Source organism: Athene cunicularia (genome assembly GCF_003259725.1).
Source record: "Athene cunicularia isolate RWA chromosome 9 unlocalized genomic scaffold, athCun1 chr9_part1, whole genome shotgun sequence".
Classification (NCBI taxonomy): Eukaryota; Metazoa; Chordata; class Aves; order Strigiformes; family Strigidae; genus Athene; species Athene cunicularia.
In genome coordinates, this window is record NW_020799110.1 from 11,798,976 (window position 1) to 11,820,832 (window position 21,857).

General features: G+C 58.7%; 2 protein-coding genes across 2 annotated transcripts; one reads left to right on the top strand and one right to left on the bottom strand.

Moving 5' to 3' along the window:
- Positions 1-3,934: 3,934 nt before the first annotated feature.
- On the top strand, positions 3,935-5,574 carry LOC113483534 (mucin-4-like). The gene is made up of 4 exons (XM_026855151.1): positions 3,935-4,079; positions 4,289-4,408; positions 4,684-4,725; positions 4,862-5,574. Exons 1-4 carry the CDS (start codon positions 3,950-3,952, stop codon positions 4,876-4,878), a joined length of 309 nt encoding a protein of 102 aa, XP_026710952.1. The 5' UTR covers positions 3,935-3,949; the 3' UTR covers positions 4,879-5,574.
- Positions 5,575-6,127: 553 nt separating this feature from the next.
- Positions 6,128-16,622, bottom strand: MUC4 (mucin 4, cell surface associated). Its single transcript, XM_026854979.1, has 25 exons — positions 15,741-16,622; positions 15,254-15,393; positions 14,882-15,046; positions 14,645-14,800; positions 14,333-14,463; positions 14,013-14,101; positions 13,542-13,718; positions 13,298-13,441; positions 13,067-13,186; positions 12,660-12,862; positions 11,912-11,990; positions 11,513-11,683; positions 11,217-11,318; positions 10,778-11,014; positions 10,329-10,463; positions 10,051-10,229; positions 9,766-9,925; positions 9,474-9,669; positions 8,936-9,052; positions 8,448-8,647; positions 8,061-8,229; positions 7,801-7,974; positions 6,921-6,958; positions 6,742-6,833; positions 6,128-6,526 (listed from the first exon to the last, which is right to left on the bottom strand). Exons 1-25 carry the CDS (start codon positions 16,564-16,566, stop codon positions 6,470-6,472), a joined length of 4,257 nt encoding a protein of 1,418 aa, XP_026710780.1. The 5' UTR covers positions 16,567-16,622; the 3' UTR covers positions 6,128-6,469.
- Between the last annotated feature and the right edge of the window lie 5,235 nt (positions 16,623-21,857).

Genomic DNA, 21,857 nt, shown 5'->3' on the forward strand with positions numbered 1-21,857 from the left:
TACCACAATCCTATACAGTGTTTTCCTCTCTTAACAGTAGTCTTTCAGCTTGGTGACACAACAGGGCTGGAGCAGGAGGGGACAAAGGCCATCGCAGTGGGTTTAGGGTAGCTGTGTACATGTAAGGTAGCAAAAGGGGTGGGAGCAAGCCCCTGCAGGGGAAGGTAACATGCAGGGTGTCCCAGGCGACTATCGGTAGTGTCTCCCCATCCTCCTGCTGCCCAGGCTGTGTCCTTTTGGAAGCAAAATAGTTTTAGCCTTTTAACTTTTTGGCATAGACCAAAGGCTTTGCTATAAGCGTGTTTTGGGCATTGAGGGTTTTTTTGTTTTTTTTTCCAGTTGCAGCTGTGCCCCTCTATGGATATGGAACGAAGGAAAATGATCGGGAGTATGTGGAAAGGAGGGTGGATTTTAATTCTCCGCTTTTCAAGCCTGAGACTGGATTCCCATTTGGAAAAACCCTGCGCAACTCTCTCTACGTGAGTCTACCTTGGCTTGACTTGCTGTTGGGCAAGTGGCTGTCCCCAAAAAACTTGGGGGAGGCACCAGGGGCCATGTGTCTGGGATGGAACCCCTGTGGGGGTGAAAGAACTGGGATGCTGCCAGGGTCTGTTTGCAGCAGCAGGTGACTTTGTGGCCATTTCAGTGGTGGCCTTCCATGGGTGTTGCTCAAAGCGGTCTTGGGAATGGGAAGGCTGCCACTCCTGTGTTCGGAGGGATCCCACTGGTCCTGTCCTCATCTAATAGAGGGATCCCTCTGCTCAGTTTACAGACAACGGACAAATAATTTTTCCAGCCTCAGACAACGACATCTTCACGTACCCCAACCCTCCTCCCAGCGGCTTCAACGGCCATGAGGAGGTTCCCATGATCGCTGTGTTTTGGGACAATGCTGACTTCTCCAGAGGTGTTGGCACCACCTTTTACCAGGTGAGTGAAGCCACCCAGGTGCATGGTTGCATGAAACACCTTTTGATGACGAGTTCATCACCTATTCTGTGGATGCCCTTTGAGATGTGTAACGATGGTGACATTTCCCTTTTCTGGGCCAAATCTAAGAGCTGTTGGTCCCGTGTGTGTCTTGAGCCATCCAAATCTCATCCAGGCCCTTAGTTGGACTGCTTTATGCATGACCCCAGTCTAGACCTGTCTTTGCCCTACTGGGAGCTCATGCAGGCATGGGTGTACCCAATCCGCAGGAGTTCCTCACCCTTAACACGGCCAAGCCTCCATTTGTCCGTGACGTGGAAGCGAAGGTTCGGCGCTACCTGAGGTCCTCCTATTCTGCGGCCTGGACCCTGAAAATCACCTGGGAGAGAGCACCTGCCTACACAGCATGGACCGACACCCGGAGGGTAAGGGCTGATGGAGCTCAAAGACTTGTTGAGTTGTCAAAAAAACCCCAAGACCCATGGGCGATCACTTTGTGCCTGAAAATAAGAATCAAAAGGTCAGTCTTGAAGGCTTTTTCCAAAAAGAACTGGGCTCTGCCTGTGTTTTGGTGGTTTTCAGGTTTTTTGGGGGACATCTTTAGTTGAACTCTCCCTGCTCTGTAAAATCTTTCTCTTTCATGTGGTGGGGGTTTATTGTGCACCAGAAACACTGTTCTCCAGGAGCATAAAACTGGGCGAATTTGAGGCTTCTCATGGAACAGCATCAAAGTAAAACCATCACATTTTCCATGCAGAATGTGAATTAGCCCAGGCTGCATTTGCCTTGTACATCAGGACCTCATCCCCAGCATCCCCCAGCAAGCACTGACCCACACCCCTAATTTAAACCCAGCAGCTTCTCTCACTTTCTTACCTGTCTGCAACACTTCTCCCCAGACGATCACATACCAGGCCATCCTGACCACCGATGGCTTCAGGTCCTACGTCCTGATGCTGTACCAGGAGGGAGGCATGCAATGGGATTATACCAGGCTTGCTGCCACCAACGTGCTCATCGGCTACACCAGGTACAGCAGTTCTCGGCACACAGCCCCTGCCTCCTCTGAGCACCAGGCTGTCCCACCCCCGGCCCTGGCTGGTTTCATCCTTCCCCCAGTGTCCCATGAAGTGCCCTGCAAGGATGAGGGCAGCCCAGCTGGGGTCTGCACGCCCATGTAGCCTAACATAGGGGGGCCTCACAACCAAGTTTGCCCTATTAGTGGTTGGATCATGCTGCAGCACGCTGGCTTGCCAGACTGTGTTTGTTGTAAGATCCACACATCCCTCTGGGGTCCCGGGCCTGCAGCATACAGGTGGTTTGGGTGGAAGGAGTGGAGAATAGGAAATGTTTGCTGAACTTTGCACTAGTCGAGGTAAGGGATTTCCGTCTCTTGGCTGGAGCAATCGCTTCCTGCCTCCTCACATTACATCTCGCCAGGGTTTGCTCATTAGCTGCTTGCTGCAGCTGGGTAAGGAAAAGGTGGCCGGAACGGGAAGCGCAGGCGGCACAGGCGTGTGTGTACGTGCTTGCCTGTGCACAACTGCTCATGGGTTTCTGCTCCATATCACCCTGCAAGATGCTGCAAACCATGGAAGCTGCTTGCAGGGGGTCTTGAGATGTCTGTGGGTTCAGCCCATGATGCAGCATGAGCATTTGCAGCACCCAAAAGTAACTGCACCCTGTAGAGCCGAGGCAGTGGTGTGGGGGAGCTGGTGCCTTTGCCCTCCTGTCCCCAGAGCTGCTGTTTTAGAGCTGTGGGAGTCCTGCCAGCTCAGCATCAGGGCAGCTGAAGGGCAGGCTGAGGCTGGGGCTGGGATAACCCCGTCTGGGAAGAGCAACCCCTGATCTTTCCCCTTTTCTCTGCACGCAGTGGGGATGGCTTTTACCGCAATGATGACCTGACTCGGAGACCTCCAGCTGCTAAGTATCGCCCTGACCAGTTCAGGGGCTACAACACAGGTAGTGCCACATAGCTGGGGCAGGTTTATGTAGCCCTCTGGGAAGTCAGGGAAGGGCCGTGTGGGGAGGGGGATGTTCTCAGGGGATGAAATCCAGCCTGCCACAGTGGCAAGGCTCTCACTGAGTTCACCGAGGCCAGGCTTTCCCACCAAGCACATAAAATGCTTCCTCTGGGTACTAGTTACGCCGTGAGGCTGAAAGTCCTTGATGTGTCTATGGACATTTTTGTTGCAATAGGTCTGTCCCAAGACTTTCTTCTTTGGCAAGAGCCTCTCCCCTTGTTTCTCTGCTGTTGGGTGGCTGTTAAGCATGGGGTCCCATGGCTGGGGCTCAATGCAGGCTTAGCTTCTAGCAACAGCATCACTCAGTTCTCGCCTCGAGCCAAAACTGCCCCTGCAGTTCCCTTGGTTGGAGGTGACAGCTCACAGTTTCTGTCCCTGCTCAGACCTCCGTGGGCTGTGGATTTACAAGCTGGAGAACCGCGTGGGTGTCAACTACCGGCTGAAGTGCCTGGCGTGGACGGGGCGGCAGCAGGAGCCACAAGTGTGGAGCCAGGGGCTGCCTGCCTGCCCTTGCTCCCTGCAGCAAGGGCAGCAGGACCCACGCTTCAAGAGCAGCCGGGGAGGCAAGTGGACATGTCGCTTCCCCACTCTCCTTGTCCCCAAGCTGTCCCTCCCCATGTCCCCTGGCAAGGGTGGCTGGGGTCCCTTCTGACCAGGTGGGCAGGTGACCCCAGGGAAAATTGAGGGCGGGCTGCCCTTCCCTTCAGAGACAGGGAAAACATGGAGGAATGAGGGCTGACCAGTCCCTGTCTTGTTAGGCTGGCCGGAGCTGGTCTAAGCTGCACGGGGACAGCAGGGATGGATCCTCCCCAGCACCCTGGGGGACCACTTGGACGGTCTCTTCAACCCCTCTAAACCCCCATAGCACTGTGGGTGAGGTGGTGGGAGGATGGACAACAAGGAGCCAGCCCTGGCCCTGCTTCTTGCTGGCTGGGGAGAGCTGGGCCAAGGCTCACTGCCGCCCCGTTGCAGGGTGGTGGGCTGCCCGGGTCTCCATGCTACACTCCGCCTCCCCCAACCAGCACGGTGCCGGCATCCGCTGCCTGTACGACAGCCAGAACCAGCTCATCGAGGGGAGACAGGAGAGGTACTGGAGGTCCTCCAGACAGGCATCCCCATATCGAGGTAAGCACAGCCAGCCCTGGCATCCCCTGGCTGAGGATGGCATCACCTGTAAATAATTTTAATCTCTATGACAACCTTCCTGACATGTTGTTGCTCTCGGAGGGAGCTTGGACCTGCCAAAAGCTGAGGCAAGCACCCTGCCTGCCTGGAGCCAGGCTGTCCCCCTCTCCTCTCCCCTTCAGCCCCTTACTTTCCTTTTTTTCCACCAGACCAGGAGCTGAAGTTGTACGACTGGTGCTGTAACCAGGCGGGCAGCACCCGCCTCTGCTCCCACTACGGCAAGAAGAGACCAAAGATTGGCTGTGATGGATACCAGTTACCCAGCACGGGTGGGTTTGCAGCCTGTGTGGGCCGGGGCAGTGTCATCTTGGTGCCCAGGGTGTGGGGGGAATCATCTCAGCCACCCCGTGGTTAAGGCAGCAAGACCCCCGGGCAGAGGAGAGATGGGTTTTGGGGTGCCCACATGCAGGTTGTTTGGGGCTGTAGGGGGCATCTCCCTTAGCACATAAACACCAGCATAGTCTGGGGATGACAGCACCAGGAGGGGAGGAGGACTGCAGCTAACGTGGTTATCCATGTAAGCTGATGTGGGACTTTCTTGCAGGTTCCTCAGAGGAGGCTGAGAACGACTCAGAGGACCAAAGAGGTGAGTGCAATTGGGGGTCTCCTCTCCCCCAGCCACTTCCCTCTACCCCCACATGGAAACTCCCCCAGGGCTCCTAGCTCGCCCCAGGCCCCCAGGGAAGAGGTGGCTGGGCAACTCTTGTTTCTTGTCCTTGCAGATGAAGAGGATGAGTAACTGGGGCGTTGCACACCTGCAGCACGGCTGATCCTCTGAGTCCTTTGCTCCTGCTCATACCCAGTGTCCCCCTGCTCCCCACTCCACCCACCACTCCTACTCACACCACGCAGAGCAGCTCACTCAGCCAGTGCCTGCAGTTGCCTTCACTGGCACAAGTTCATGTTTCTAACCCAGACTTGTCCCAGGGAACCAATTGCTTTAGTCGCCCTTCCCCAACTGCAGCTGAGCAGGTGCCCATGGGCACCTCCTTGCTGGTGGGGAGGTGGGCAGGTAGCCCCACCACCCCCTGTTCTCCCTGCATCCTGCTCTGCCTCCCGCACGGCGGAGTGAGGGTGTCCCCCTGGCCCCCAGGGAATGGGATTTTTCACCTTGCATGGGTCAGCTGTGCCTGAGCCCCCAAATGCTGCAGTATGCCAGGCTCGTCCCATGAGCCGGTCCTGTCTTGTCCCTCACTTCTGTCCCCCTGCCATCCCTCCACGGGTGGTCTCCAGGCCCTGTGCCCAGGAGAAAGGGCATTTCACTGATCAAGCCAGAGTCCGCTTGATACATCTGCTTGCTGGGTGTGTGAGGGCAAAATTCAACTCCATAATCAGAAATGTTCGGAGAAAAGTAATTTTTTTTATGTGTAAGAGAGCATCTGCCTTTCTTAAAAAAAAGAAAAAAGTCCTTGTCAAATCTTATTTGTTCAATAAAGCCTCCAAGGGGTCTGAGCATCACTGATCCTGTGGCAGCCCTGTCCTCTGCTGAACTGGGGTGGGAGGTGGTGGTGGGGGCAGGCTGGGGACAGCAGCATTGGAGGATGCTGCTGTCCTCCAAGCTGGTGCCAGGGATGTGAGCGCCTGGGCTGCGGTTGAGCCAGGCTCTGGGGCAGCGGGGCTGGAGCGGGGGTCTGCCGGGGGCTCCTACACCCTCCTTAGGTGCAGCATCTTCCCTCAGCAGGGGTAAAGGGCTGGGGGGGTTTGTGGGGATCGCAGGCCAACTTGTGTGATCTGAGCCACTGTGAGTGGTGCCTGGGGAGAGCAGTGAGGGAGACTTACGGCTTTGCAGGGGAAAAGAGGGGATGCAGCAACAGAAACTACGTCCATCTTCTCTCTGGCCTTGTGGATGGGACCAGTAGAAACCAGGGACTCGAGAGGTCATCAGCAGGGAAGCAGGGCTGGTGCATGGGCACCAGGGGATGCAGGCAATTTACTCGGCAGCATGATGCAATTTTTGTTTTATTCTATTTTGTTGCTGATGGGTTATAATCACTGCATTGCCCCACCTGACTCTTCTGTCAGTGGCTCGGCCAGGTCCAGTTACATTGTACTAAGGCATACCCCGGTGCAGACACACTCAAGGACTATCCCAGTTGCCTCTGCAGGTCCTCAGGGGAAGGTGAAATCTTCTTGCTTTGGCCACCCAATAGAAAAAACACTTTTTTTTTGTTCAGAAAAAACCCACCTCCTCCAGATTGAATTCTCCCACAAAGACCAGACCCCTAAAGGCAGCTGCCCGCCCTCTGCCTCCACACAGGTGGCATTCCCGGGGCCAGCAGCAGCGGCTGGCTCCTCACTCCTGGAGGTGCTGGGGCAGGACTGGTGGCAGGCTAGGGCTGCTGGGGGGGCTGGCTCGGAGGCCTGACGAGGGGTCTCTGGATCCTTATCTGTAAAGGAAGGAGAGGCCACACCGTGCTGTTGGTGCTGCATGGGCTCTGCTCTTTGCTACAAGCTCAGGCAGCAGCGCAGACCCCAACACCAGCCAAAGCATCCCTGATGCTCCAGGACAAGGCACGACTCCCAAACATCTTTGAGGCACAGGGCCAGGACATCAGTCCCCAGCCCATGACCCCCCCATAGGGAAAATAACCGCTGGGCAGACCTGGACTGAGGGGTCGATGGCCTGGAGCTGGGGTTCCCAACGCCTTTCTGGGGAGTGGGTGGGCTCTGTTCGCTCCCCTGCCATCATCAGAGCTGGAGTGGGGAAGATGAGCAGAGCTTGAAGACGACTCGGGTGAAGCAGAGCTGGGGTGAGGTTGGGTTTTGCAGGGATGTACTCACAGGAGAAGGTCCGTGGCCTCCAGAAGGTCTCCTTAGCCCTGGGGGGGAGGGAGCAGGAAGGGCATGACAAGTCAGGAGGGGCTGGGAGATCCCTTGCCTGCTCCTGGTGTCTGGGTTGGGTGGCAGAGGGAAACAGTGACTGAGTGTGGGAGCAAGATGGGCCTATGAGAGGAGGAAAAGCCCCAGTTGTTGTGCACACACTATTTATCTCCTTGCCACAAGTGCAAATGAAGAGGCACTTCCCAGAGAGCCCCAGCTCCAGGGCAGGCAGGGAGCCGCAGCAGGGGCAGGACACAGCTCCAGCCGGCGTGGGGGGCTTGGGGCACTGAGCTCCCCCTGAGTGTGGATGCCATGCTGGGACCAAGGGCTAGGGAGGAGGGAAGGAGGTACTGGAGCTTCCACCCCAGCCTTGCACCTCGTCAGCCATCTGCTAACTCCCTGATCTGCAGGAGAGCAAGGTCCAATCCTGCAACCACCTTTTGCTTGCTCCAGACCAACGTGAATTCCAGTGGAAATAATTTGGATGGTATTCAAATTAAAATTAAATAGAAAGCCCATCTGTAATCAACCACTGGGTGGGGTGAGGAAGAAATGCAAATATTCCCTGACATGGGGGAAAAAGGGAAGCTAATGTTCAACCCACTGATGTTATCACACCCCTGAGCAGCAGATGACTGGGAAAGGGGCTGGAAGATATTAAAAGACCACCCAGCCCAGTCCCTTCCCCAGGGCAGGCTCCCCTTGCCCGGGGCGGATGGGTCCCACCAGTGATGGATCTTCCAGAGATGGATTTCCCACCAGTTTTCTTTCCTGACACCCAACCTCCTTTCCTGCCGCACCCACAGCACCCACCCTGGCGCGGGCCCAGCCCATGGCTCACCCTCGGTGCTGGCGGCGGTGCTGGCGGCAGAGGTGCAAGGCCAGGCAGGCAGTGGCGAGCAGGAGGCAGAGCAGAGCCAGGGCTCCCAGCAAGATGCCGATGAAGGCGGTGAGGCTGATAGCCAGCCGCTCGCACCGGGCACCGGCAGGTGAGAAGATGGAGAAGGGGAGGCAGCTGCGGATGGGGAGAGAGGAGCGGTGATGCTGTGGGGAGAAGCAGCCATGCTGGGTGGCCTCATCTGCCCCTGGCACCACTGCTACCTGCATGTGGGCCCCTCAGGCAGGTGCTGGCACCGGCCGCTGTGCTGGCAGTAGCCCGTCTTGCAAGGGGAGATGCAGACGAAACCAATGGTCCCCACATAGTGGAGCTGGTAGCCTTTGTAGCTGTACAGACTGCATGGAAAATAGCGCCTCAGCTCAGCCACTGTCACTGGGGAGGGAAGGCATGTGTTCAGCCACACAGCAGCATCACCCCTTGATGCTTCCCCAGGACTCCCTGAGCTGGATCCATGCCTGGGGTAGGATTGCCACGCACCCTCCTATCCTGCAGGTGCTACCCAAACCCCAGGGCATGCAGGATGATGGGGACAATGGGGACAGTGGGGTGTTCCTCCTGGGCTCCCCAGCTCAGTGCTGGGAGCAACTCACACTTCACCAGGTCAGTGACATTGTTCCGGTGCAGGTGCTGGAAGGGGAGGCGTGTGCCTGCCTCCCGCTGCCTGCGCTGCTTGTTGAAGGCATCAGTGATGGCCCCCAGCAGCTCCTTGTTCAGGAACTGGATGACTGTGCCACGGCTGTCATAGGCAAACTCAGACACCACCACAAAGGTGAAGCCATCGTTGTCTGTCCTGTGGGGAAAAGACAGGTCTGATGGCAGAGCCACTGCCACATCACAGAGTGACTGAACCTCATCATGTCTCAGTTTCCCCATTCGGGGAGTGGTAAAGAAGGGATGAGGCAGGAGATGGAAGATACCAAGAAGCTTGTGTCTCCAAGGGTTTTTCAGCATCAGGGCTGGTAAAAAAGACTCGGGTGGAGGAAAACGCCCTTTGTGTTCCAAACCCTGCAGCCCCATGCCCAGCCCTGCCCCGCTAGCTCCCTGGGGTAGGCACGGGGCCATTCCACAACCGACTCACATCTGGGTGATGTTGGTGTTGCTCTGGAAAGCCTTTACCTCCAGGGAGTCCAAGGTGGCTGAGACCTGTGGCAGGGGGAGTGGGAGGGCATTAGGGGAGGGTAGGATGGCACCAATATGGGGGGAGGTTGAAAAGCAACATGGGCATCATGGCCAAGCCCCAAGGTCTGCTCTGGCCTTTTGTTCATGTGCTGGGGACCTGGCACATGGCCATGGCCGCAGCTGGCATCATGCAGCTGGTGCTGCCTCCCTCTGGCCCTGCGGATCCGCTGGATCCCCGGGGATCCCTCAGGAGAGGGATGCATGGGCACCTCAAGCTGCCATTTTGCCTGGTGTGCCAGTGCATCCCCCTCCCCGAGACCATCCCTTCTTTTTTTTTTTTTTTTTTTTTTTCTCAAAGAGAATGCACCAGAAAAGTTTCCCTTCGAGGTGAGATCTGCAGCCTGGTAGCAGGAGCGGTGGCTGGACTCTGGTCCCTTCTGTTAAGAACAGCAAGGGTTGGGGTACAGAGCTCAGCCAGCTCCCCCTCCAATCCTCACCTCTCTGGCCAAGCTGGTTCCCATGGGACCCCTCTTCCACTGAGAGCCGGGGGGTGACAGGGACGAGGACCATGCACACCAGGGTGCCCATACTCACCCTCCTCACTGGCTGGGCAGGAGCAGACAAAGCTGCCCACCGTGTTGGTGCAGGTGGTGTTCCCTGGGCACACCGTCCCCTGCGTGCACTCATCGATATCTGCTGAGGCAATGCAGCATGGCACCGGGAGAAATACCTGGGCCAGAGGCCCGCAGGCACCCCAGATTCCCGGTGGCCATAAGAAGCCCTTGTCACCTGAGCAGTGCCGCCCGTCACCAGTCAGGCCAGCCGGACAGGGGCCACAGCCGGCATGCGAGTCGCAGCCCACGCCGGGGAAGCATCCCTGGGTGCAGGGGTCCGGAGGGTCCTGGCAGAAGGGACCCGAGTAGCCGCCCTCACACCTGCAGGCTGCCAGCTGGGAAGGGGATGGGGACACTGGCTTAGGGGACACGAGGAGGGTGTGTGTGTACAGACAAGATAGCCAGTGCAACTGGCCTGGGGACAGGCACGGTGTGTCACTGGACACTTCCAGCACACTACCTGCAGGGAGGACCCCCCGAGGATGACGGTGTCGCTGTAATCACACTCCTGGCTCCTGCTGCAGCTGCAAAGAGTGAAGCGGAGCTGAAGGAGGGCAGAGAGGTTGTTGGACCCAACAGCCTCCAGGCTGATGGTGAGTGGGGCCGTGCTGTGGGGCTCCCACGTCAGGGTGCCGCTCTCTGCCAGGACGAGAAGTGGGAGTTAGAGGAGGTGGCAGAGAAAAGGGGCTGGGTGGCCAATGTGTCCCCATCCCAGCTGCCCCATCTCTCCTTCCTTACCAGATATGTTGAGCTCTTGCGAGATGTGAGGGACAAAGCGTGCGCCCACCCCCATGGCATGGTACTGCCTCCTGACCCTTTCTGTCCTGAAGGCTGTGAGCGACGTGTCACCGGTGATGACAGGAGGGAAGGCATCTGAGGAAAGAGCAGCAGAGCACACAGCTAGTGGTTTGCTATGTGGCCCTGACACCCCTTGGCTGTGAATCTCTCCGGGTGAAGATGGGACCCCAGGCAGATGCTGCTGTGACTGCCCACCAACAAGTCCCTTGTGTTGCACAGCGTGATGGCATCTCCCAGGCTTGGAGAGCAGCCAGCTGGGCAGTGCAACTCCGAGACCTTGGTGTCTGTTCTCCTGCCTCACATGGAGCAAGAGAGCCCAGGGAGGGAGCAGGGTGCTGCCTGGTTACCCAAACCATGCCCCCTCAGAGGTGAGGATCTGCTCCACTTACTGAGTATTGTCTTCTTCTGCTGGAAGTCAGCCGTGAGGCTCTGCGTGGCCAGGCCCAGGGCCATGTCGCCTGTGCTCAGAGAATCATAGATGCACTCCTTGCTGCCGTGGCACTGCAAGGCTGCCAGCTGGTACTGGCTTTCATTCTCCTGCCGCAGCCGAGACAAGAAGATGGGTGTGAAGTTCATTATTGGTGAGTCCAGAGAGTGAGCAAACAGACTTTGCTTTGCAACAGCCCCTGCAAGAGAGCACACCGTGGGGAAAGCCTTGGGTTTTTAAGGTTTGTTATATTGTAAGGCTCATTTCCATGAAGCAGTGAGGAGCCAAAGGGCTTCCCTGGCATCATTTTGCTCAGGTAAGTGTCTAACTGTCTCCAGCCAAAGAATAGCCAGGTGTAGGAACTAGGGGATCATCAATGTGGAGCCTGAGCCTGGACATACAGGTCATCCCGTAGCTGTAGATCTCCTCCTCGCTGCTGTTCACAGGGATGCTGGTACCATTTGGCATCTGGAAGTCATCTGCGGGGTCGTGGTCCCACACACCTGGTGGAGCATCACCAGAGGACTGGAGTCGTCCCCTATGCTGGGGCTGACCTCCCTCTGGTGCTGGCCAGTGTTTAGTTTAGACTCAGGGGTCCCTGCCCTCATAAGCATGTTCCCCCAGCATTTTCCAGTCTGCTTTAGAGTGGGAAGGGGACTTGGCAGCCCAGCTCTGCAGCGATGTCAGAAGTCCTCACCCAGGAGGCCCTTGGTGCTGTTGTGGTATCGATCGGGAAGGCTGCAGACCATGCTGAGGATCCCGGAGGTGGCTGAGATGGAGACAGCGATGGCCCCGTCAAAGATGGCCGTGATGGAGGAGACATTGACCAGCAGGATACCAGGGCTGTAGTACACCTCAGCACCCATGTCTGGAAGAGGAGAGCACAAGCAAGGCTGAGTTTTGAAACAATGCCCCTGAGTTTAGGGAGAGGAGCGCTCCCCATCCACTCTGGCTGAGTCAGAGACAGGGTGGGTGCAGGCAGGAGATGTGCGATGGAACTCAGGGTGTCTGCCCTCACGCTGGGCAGTGCTGGTCCCTATGGAGTGGTAACACCCCTTGTCCCCTCCAGATACATTTAACAGCACATCCTGCTCACCTTGGGAATAGGAAAACTGGATGGTTTCATTGTTCAGGAGGACTTGGATGTCACCTGGGCTCCCCAAGGTCCACTCAACCTGCAAATCATGGTGGATGTCCCAGTCAGCCCTTCTGCTCGTCCCTTCTTGCTGTACCCCCATACTGGAGACACTCAAGCTAAACCCCATCCTCTTCCAGTCCAGGCAGAGAGGCCCAGCCCCAGGGGTCATGGTGACATGCTCTTCACCCCAGCAAACACATGATAAACCAGCTTTGATGGTTGCATAAAAGAGGACAGCTGCCCCTGTCAGGCCACCACCGTTGCTCGGCTGACCATGGCAGCATGGAGAGCTGTGCTGGTGGGCTCTAGGCTCTGAGCCCCCTCATCATGCTGCTCAGTGGCTACTTCTGGTGACACCAGGAGATTTTGCTTACTGAAATGGGCGTGGGGAGCAATTCTGAAAAGCAAGGAAGAGTATGTTCTTGTGTTAAGGTGTCTGGAGGAGACTGGTGGTCTGGATGAAGGGTGTGCAATGAAGAGGGTGGAGCAGACCATGTCCCTGCAGAGCTCCAGGCCCTTGCTGGCCAGCTTGCAAGAGGTGTTACAACTGTGTCTCATTAGTCTTAGTCCAACCCACCACTATAAGCACTTTGTTGAGGATGCTCCTTGGGTCCAGGCAACTTGTAGGTGATGCAGAGGTGATGCCCAGCCAGAGGGATCTCTCCCATTAAAAGCTCAAACTGATACCCAGGTTGCTCTTACTCACTGTTGTGGTGATGGCAGAGATGTACTGGGCAGCGAACGCCACGAAGTTGGTGGCCTGGGCTGTACCAGTCTGGGCCGTGCGCCCATGCAGCACGAAGCTGGTCTGGGCATCGCTGGCCAGCAGCAGGACAAAATCCCCGAGCCCATTGAAGGTGTAGGTGAGTCCATCCAGAGTGGTGATGTGGGGGTCCCCGAAGGCACCAGCTGGGGTCCAAAGGAGGCAGAGACATTTGGGGTGGAGGAAGAAAAGCACGTGCTAGTGTCATTGCATGGAGGATGACCGTGATGCCGCACTGGGCTCAACAGTCCCCTCTGGGATGCTGCAGTGTGGTTAATATATGGGGTCCACCTATGGCTGTGCCACCCACTCAGCACTCTGGCACAGAGGAGGACTCCCTGGGGACTCACCAGGGGTGGGTGGCACATATCCCTCACAGCTGACCCTTGGTCTCTTCTCAGCAAACCTGGTGCAGAACAGGGGCTTCTCCACACGCTGGCAGCACCAGTCAAATGCTTCCAGCTCCCCATCTGCAGAGGAAGGTGGCTGGGAGTTGGGGGGGTGTCAGGGTCCCCACTGCACCTGCAGAACACTCGGTGCTCGGGATGTTTTAGGGTGAAGGAGTGCCAGTGCCCACTTACCAGCGGCAGGGTGAATGGGGAGGCTCCATGCTCTCTCCTGCCAGCCTTCAAGCAAGCTCTCATCTCGGTACAGACACCGCACCCCAGCTCCAGCCGGGTTGGGTGACGCAGTGCGCAGCATCCTCACGGAGGTGTCCGATGGGCCTGAAATGGTGAGGAGGGATCATGGCCACCCCCAGAGCAGGAGGGGACACCCTTCCACCCCCCTGCCCTGCAGCTGGCCCTGGGGGGCCGTGCTTGGCACCTCTGCTCTGGCGGTAGCGGGGGTCCAGCTCTGCCTGGGGCCAGGAGCAGGGGCATGGTGGCAGCTGGGTGTTCCAGGTGGCCGGTGCTGGCTCTGCATCCAGCCACACCAGGCACCGCAGCCTGTAGTTCACCCGGGAGTGAGTGTCCAGCCTGTATATCCACAGCCCACGCACACCTGGAGGAGCAACCGGAGAACAGCACAGCTTGCCTTGTGCTGAGGGGGATCCCATGGGACAACCGTGCCCGGCCACTGACCTCACATGAGGTCTCCAGGCTCCCTCTAGAGCCAGTGTGTCTGTGGCAAGCCACAGCAGGACATGGGACATCCGTGCTCTGCTTAGTGGTCAGCGTTGCCCAGTGGCTTCGCTGGCCCATTGCCTTGCAGGGGTGTGTGCTGGGGACATGCTCCTGGTGCGGAGCACATGGGTCCCTCCATCCCCACCCGCCTGAGGGCTCCCCAGTGCCATACCGGTGCCAGCGCTGCTGTACTGGTCAGGTCGGTACTTGACAGCTGGTGGCTTTTGAGTCAGCTCATTATTTTGGGCATAGCCATCGCCGCTGTATGGAGAGAGGTTTGGGGTCACCCTCCCAACACGACCCTCCTCTGCTCCCTGTAGAGCAGCTGGGGTGGGAACTGCTGCAGTTTGCAGGACGGAGGGTTTAAATGGGACAGGGTTGCTCTGGAGATGGGAGCTGCACTCTCCTGGGGATAATATCTCTGATGGTCTCAAAATAGTGCTGGGAGAAATCCCTGCTGCCCCAAAACACAGCCACACATGTTCACAGCACCTGGAGAAGCCAATCAGCACGTTGTCCGTAGCCAGCTTGGCGTAGTCCCAGCGCATCCCGCCGTCCTGGTAGAGCAGCAGAGCAAAGGAACGGTTCCCATCGGTGGTGAGGACCGCCTGGTAGGTGCTCGTCTGGAGAAACCCAAGGCATCCCCTTAGCACCCCAAAAGCCTCCTCTGATTTCCCTGCAGTGCAGACTGAGGCGGTGAGAACTGAAACACCCTCAGCAAGCCATGGGAAACCAGCAGTCCAACCCTGCCCCGGGCATTGTTGGTGACAGTCCCCTCTGTCACCTGGGTACCCCACTGCTCACCTGAGTGTCATCCCACCGGGATGGGTAGGCCGGAGCCTTCTCCCACGTCACCTTCAAGGTCCATTTTGCCACGTAGGGGGTTTTCAGATGTTTCTCAATCTTTGATTCCACATCACGGACAAGAGGGTCTCGGGTAGAGCTGAGGGTGGAGTACTCCTGCCGTTTGGCAAGAGAGAGGGTTAAATGGGTGAGTTGGAAGTTGGGGTCTCCTGGGAGAACTTTGTTAGTGGCTCTGACCTGGTACCAGGTGGTGCCGATACCCTGGGAGAAATCTGCATCGTCCCAGAAGGCAGCCACCATTGGCAAAGCCTCTCGGCCACTGAAGCCCCGGGGAGGTGGGTTGGGGTTGGAGGGGATGTAGTTGTCCGTGGGTGGGAAAATGATCTGTCCGTTATCTGTAAACTAACCAAAATAACTGATTATTTACTGACATCCCCGGCAGCTCCTGGGATGGCTTTTAGCCTCCATGGGTGAGCAGAAACCAGCCATTTTAAATTGAAAAAAAAAAAAACATTCAGATTAAATTCAGTTTCTGCTCCATTTTATGTGGGTTTTTTTTCTACCAAAGAGGCTACACATTCCTTTGTGCTTGGTAAGGGGGTAACTCACGTAGACAGCATCCCGCAGTGACTTTCCGAAAGGGAACCCAATCTCTGGCTTGAATAGGGGGCAGTTAAAATCCACCGTCCTCTGGACACACTCTTGGTCCCCTCCCTCCATGCCGAAGGGGTAAAGCAAAGCTGCTGGCACTGATATGGGCAGAAGATTAATCAAAAAGGTGAAAAAACATTGATGTTTGCTCCATCCTTCCTGCAGCCAGGGCAAACTTGCCTGCTTGCCACTGGGATGCTGTGCCTGTGCTTTCCCCCGGTTGCAAGAGCACTCTGAAGGCTTGTAACCCAATTTTTAACCCAGCTTTTAACTTGAAATAGGATGCTCTCAGATGTCCTATTTCACCTTTCCCTGTGAATCTGGCAGCCCAGCGTGCAACGCCGCTGAGTCACCCAGGACCAGGCTGTAGCCGAGGTCATCATGGTGCTTGGTTGGCTGACAACACCTTCCTGCTCTTTGCTTTGGAAGAAGAAAATCTACTTACTGATAAGCTCGTGGGTGGGGGGAGGCTCAGGGGCAGGACTTGTGTGGCCAGCAGTGGTGTGGGCAGACATGCTGGGTGTTGTGGCTGGTCCCCTCTGTGTCCCAAAAGCAGAAGCCATGGCAGGGCTGGTGGTGGCTGGTGGTCTCCCTGGTGATGTGGTGCCTCGGGCCAGGAGGCCTCCTGCCTCCTTGGCTGGGCTCACTGGGGCTGTGCGTGCAACAGCCACGGTGCTGCCTGCAGTGATGCCTGGTGTGATGCCTGTGGTGCTGCCTGCAGCGATGGCTGTGTTGCTGCCTGCAGTGATGCCTGTGGTGCTGCCTGCAGTGATGCCTGTGGTGCTGCCTGCAGTGATGCCTGTGGTGCTGCCTGCAGTGATGTCTGTGGTGCTGCCTGGTGTGATGCCTGCGGTGCTGCCTGCAGTGATGCCTGTGGTGCTGCCTGCTGTGATGCCTGTGGTGCTGCCTGCAGTGATGGCTGCGGTGCTGCCTGTGGTGCTGCCTGCAGTGATGCCTGTGGTGATGCCTGCAGCGATGCCTGTGGTGCTGCCAGCTGCGATGGCTGCGGTGCTGCCTGCAGTGATAGCTGCGTTGCTGCCTGCAGCAATGCCTGTGGTGCTGCCTGCAGCAATGCCTGTGGTGCTGCCTGCAGTGATGCCTGTGGTGCTGCCAGCTGCGATGGCTGCGTTGCTGCCTGCAGTGATGGCTGCATTGCTGCCTGCAGTGATGCCTGTGGTGCTGCCCGCAGTGATGACTGTTTTCTCCCCCAAGGCAGGTTCCCCCAGAGATGTCCAGAATCCAGGAGGTGATGTGCTCACTGACGGTCCCATGGCACGGTTGCTGACGGCTCTGTGAGAAGTGACGTCTGTTGCCAGCTCCGGGGGTGTCTGTCTGTCTGCCGGCTCCCCAGTTGCACCAACACCCAGCAGGGATGAGGGGACTGCTGCTGGCTCCTCTGCTGGTCTGTCCAGGCTGGGGAGGGGTGAATCGGGCACCGTGACAGCAGGGCTGGGACCGAGCACAGCCCAGGACCCCGCAGTCGTCTCTACCGATGGGGTACGCGCTGCTGGGGATAGGACAGGTTGCCCACCTCCGCCTGCCTCCTCGTGTGTCACAACGAGGGAGGGGGCATTGCTGGTGCTGGTGGCCTTCGCTGTGGCAGACGACACAGCTGCAGTGGCTCTGGTCAGCATGAAGGTCTCCCCGCCGGCTGAGGTGGCTGGTGGGATGGTGCTGCTGGGGAACAGGCTGGTGCCTCTCGTGGTGGCTGGGTTCGTGCCAGCAGTGTTGGAGGCAGGCACATGGGTGCTGTTGGTGCTGGCTGGGGGTGCCGCACCCTCAGCACTGCCCTCAGAGCGGGTGGTGTCCACCCAGGCGGTGGTACCCCCAGCACCTGACTGGGAGAGGGCTGTGGTTTCCCATGTGTGTGTATGGCCAACAGCCAGCAAGGAGGCCTCAGCCATGGGCTTTTCCTCAGAAACTGGGCTGAGAGCCCTCGAAGATGGGTCATGGGTGGTATTGGTGGCCCCAGGAGATGGCCTCAGGGTGACACGAGGGCTGTGTGGAGCAGAGGCACTGCTGAGCACAGCAGAGGGGGGTGTTGTGACCCTGTCGAGACTGGCGTCGCCTGGTTCCGCTGCTGTATCAGTGGCAGTGATGATGGGGGTGACAGACGGTGCCAGCACCACTGGATGGGTGTTCCCGGGCACAGAAGGGGACACACTGTCATTTGGCTCATCAGTGCTGTGAGTGAGGCCAGAGGAAGATGCTATGACCGACACTGGATCTGTGGGTGACACCGTGCCCATGATGGCCACTGCCACATGGCTTTTACTGCCCAGGGCAGAGTGTGCCAAGGGGGTGGCATCACCTGAGCCTGGCTCTGCCACCCCAGCCATAGGAGTGGGCTGCCCCAGGGGCAGCCCCGCAGTCTCATTCCCTGTGATGGGAGAAGCCATGTCCGTGTCCAGGTCCATGCCCGTGTCTGCGGTGGGCTCAGCACTGCGATAGCTGTGGTCTGATGCACCTGCCCTTGGCCGAGCAGTGATGCTGGCTGTGGTGGGGGGTGATGCCAGTGTGGTTGTTCGCAGGACGGTGTCACTGCTGGGAGAGGTACCTGTAACAGCCCCCATCTTTGTGTTCTCAACCAGAGCTGAGCCTGGAGCTGCCTGGGTGGTGCTGCCATCTCCTGCCAACTGAGACCTGCCCCCGTCTCTTTCCACAGCTGCATTTTCAGGGGGCAGCAGTGTCACAGGCTGGGGCGTCTTGCCAGTGGTGGCCCTGGGGAGGGGGCTGGTTGTGGCCGGTGTTGGGCTGGGGTTAGCCACAGCTGGCAGGGCCGAGCGACTCTCCCTGGGAGCCAGAAGAGGCAGATCTGCTGGGTGCCTGGTTTCGCGAGCATCAGTCCCTTGGGCAGGTGGCCTGGCAGTGACGAACGTGTGGCTGGGAATTGGCCCCGCTGCACTGGCACCTGGGTTCTCCTCCGTGTCCACCTCCAGGGATGCCATTCCCACTGCTCGCTCTGTGGTGCTGCCATTGGAGTGGGGGTCACCTGAAACACCCGTTGCTGGCAGGGGCGTGGCCGGGGTCAATGGGGACATGCTGGCTGCCATCTCTTGGGAGATGCTGGATGGGGACACCCCCAGAGCCATCCCTGCAGTGGCATTGCTTTCCAGGAGAGGGGGGATGCCTGCTTGGAATGCCATGGGCACACTGGCTGCTCTGGGTACCCCTGAGGTGCCTGACTCAGCCATGCCTGGTGCGGCGCTGGGTGACCATGTCTCTGCCTCTGACGTTGTCCCATGTTGGGGCCCAGCCTGAAGTGGTGGGGCTGGTGCAGGTCCAGGGGTAACACTGGTTCCCGGGGGTGCTAAGCTCACCATGGGACCTGGCTGGCTGCGGCTTGCAGATGCATCAGGCAGAGCTGGTGTGGCTCCGGTGTCCTGCAGCATTGTGGTGACATTGCCACTGGGCAGTGATGCTGTTCCCATCCCTGCTTCATTAATCGGAGTGCTGGTAATGAGGGGGGATGGAGGAGCAGCAGGCCCAGTCCCGATGCCATACACACCAAAGGAAGATGTAGCAGTGTCTTGAGGGGCCTTGTCTGGCTTTGATCCACCAGCAACCGTGAGGGACAAGGACGTGGCCGTGCTGGGTCTGGCTGCAGGGTGTGGGCCTGAAGCAGATTCTGCCGTGGTGGCCCCAGAGTTTGCTGAGGGGGTCTGGGTGAGCAGAGATGCTGCAGAGTGCACAAAGGACCCCAGAGAGGGACCTCCAGGGCCATTGGGAGCTGCATGTGGGGACAGCCTCATGCTGAGCCCCACCAAGGTCTCTGGTGAAGTGGTGCCTGCTGTGGCTCTGGGCTCACTCCTGACAGACACCAGCTCAGTGCTGGTGCTTCCCAGAGCTGGGAATGCCACGGTGGGGATGGGTTCTGCAGCAGTGACATCCATCGCTGTAGCCGGTGTGCCAGAAGCTAATGCGGTGACCTGGGGACGGGTGACAGTGCTGGCTCCAGGGATCCCATCTCCAGCAGCACCAGGGGCCACACTGTGACTGGGGGCAGGCGTCTGTTCTGTGCCTGGCACAGCACCACTGGGGAACCAGGGAGAAAGGGCTGGAGGCGTCTGAGCAGGGGGTACAGGGGAGTCCTGCAAGGTGTTGTGGTCAGCATTGGATAAGGCACGCGTCCCTGGCTGCATAGCCTCGCCGATGGCAATGGTGGTGGAAGAAAAGGTGATCTTTGCTGAGGATGCACCTGTGGGGTCTGCAGAGGGTGAGGCCTCTGTCCTGGATCCCTCTGTGGCTGCATGTGGGGGACCCCCGGGGAGGCCAGTGACAGGATAGGCTGAGGCTGCTGCCGGCTTCACAGGGTTGTCTGTGTCCTGAGAGATGGCGGCTGCTGCGGCTGGAGGTGAGGTGGCCTTGTCCAGCGCCGGTGTGACCTCCTGGGACAGGAGCACAGCAGCTGTGTGTGGGTCAGCAGAACTCTTGCTGGTGCTGGGGGGTGACATCCCCATGCTGTGTTCATCCTGAGGGAGGGATGGCACTGTGGTCCACACTGTCCCTGGTGTCCTCTCCGCAGCAACCATCTGCACCAACTCATTGGCATCAATCAATTTGCTAGTGACTGAGGAAGATGCTGTTGTGCCTGATGCTGGCTGAAGAGTCATGACTTGTGCCACTGATGGGGACTGACCTCCGCCTGGTGCTGGGGGAGCACCTCTCAGTGCACCGGCAGCACCCATGGGTGGCTCAGCCACAGTGCCCTCTTGCATGTGGACAGTTGTTCTCAGGACTGGCTCTCCAGGGATGGTGTCCAGAGCCTGCTTGGGAGCAGTGCTGCTGTTTGATAGTTGTTTGTTTGTTCCCATTACAGTGGGAACACCTGGAGCTGGGGATGATGTGGCAGTGACTGGCCCAGCACCACCATTGCCTGTGCCAGGACCCACCGTGTGCCCCGTTGGTGCCAGGGACAGAAGCTGCCTGTGCTTAGTGGCAGTAGGAGCTGTAGGGACGCTGGTCAGGTGGCTGGTGGCAGCTAGAGATGAGACCCCAGACCCTGCCCCTGCCCGGGGGCTGCCTTTTGTTGCCAGACCCCCAGGGAGAGCTGCAGAGCTGGGAGGCCCCCCCTGCTCACCAGGGGTCCTGGCAGGGTCCAGAGCCCTCGCCGTCACCTGCGGCACCAGGCTGCCTGCGGGGTGAGACAAGGTGGCCCCAGCTGGATCGACCCTGCCGCGGCCCCAGCAGGCAAGAACCTGCCCGCAGCCAGCTGCCTGCTGGCCTTACCTGAGCCGCGGCTGCCCGCGGAGGCGATGGTCCGGCCGGCGGCAGAGGGGTGCTCCGACGGGGTGGCTGCAGTAGTGGGGAACACCTGGCACATGCCCACGTCTGGAGGCAGCTCAGAGCTGGTGCTGTCGGCCACGGAGGAGACACTGCCCGGGTCTGCTGGGGCCGGCACAAGGGCAAGGGGCTGCTCCCCCATCTCCCCAGCTTGTGCTGGCGGCAGAGCAGGTAGGTGAGGGCAGGATGAGGGAAAAAACAGCCCAGGGTTCCCATCACCCACATCCCTCTCCCTGCTGTGGGACAAAGGTGCCTCCAGCCCTTGGGGCTGGTCCCCACCCCAGCACCCACAGTTGGACCAACACTGAGAGCAAGACAGGTACCCTTCCCATGGGTGAGAGTCCCCATCTGACCCATAAACCCCCAACCCCTTCCCCTGCTGCAATCAAGGCATTGTGCCGAGGCTGTGGATGGGGCAAACCCTGGCTGGGCGTTTGGACTTGAACATGCAGCATTTGAGCAGCTAGAGAGTTGTTCCCAGCCCACCACCCATCACCCAGACTGTACTGGCCACCTAGTCAACCTAGAAGCAGTGCAGGTGACCCCAGCACTTACCTGGCAGCAACCAGAGCCCCCACAGCACCCAGCTCCAGAGCAGCCCCTGACCGTGGCACCCCATGGTGCTTCCTCGGTGACACAGGGCTGCAGCTCTCCTTGTCCCAAGGAAGCGACACAACAGGGTGGCTCCACCAGTGCGCACTCCCCTGGCTGGGGGGGACGGGGAAGCCACGTGCCCTGCCTGGGGCACCAATGCTCTGTGTTCCCACAGCCTGCCACAGAGGTGGCCACGTCCCAGTCCCGGGGACCCACTGATACTGAGGGGCACCTATTTCACCATGGGAAGTTTTAAGGCTCTTCCTAGTGTGACCCCATGGTTGACACCCCAAAGTTGGGGTGCCCAAATCCTGGGGAGCACTCAGTGGGCTGCAAAGTCACCTGACCCAAAGGCCCTGGGATGGCAATCGGGGAGGGGGGGTCGCCAGCACCACCGGGAGGGGTGGGTCAGCTCTGAGCCCTGCACCCCCTATGCACCCCTGTTTGCTGCCGGGTCCCTGCCATGCTTGGCCGCACGGCTGATAACCCCTGGCAGGGGTTGGCTCGCCGCCGAGCAGGAAGAAGGAAGGAGCAGCCTTCCACTGCTGCCTCGGGGTCCCATGTGTCAGCCCTGCCGTGGCCCCCCTCCTGGCAGTGCCAGCACCACCGCCCGGGGACCTGTGTGCAGGGGTTATCTGTGCCATCGCAGCAAACACTTACGCAAGCCCCGATGGGGGGGGGGGGG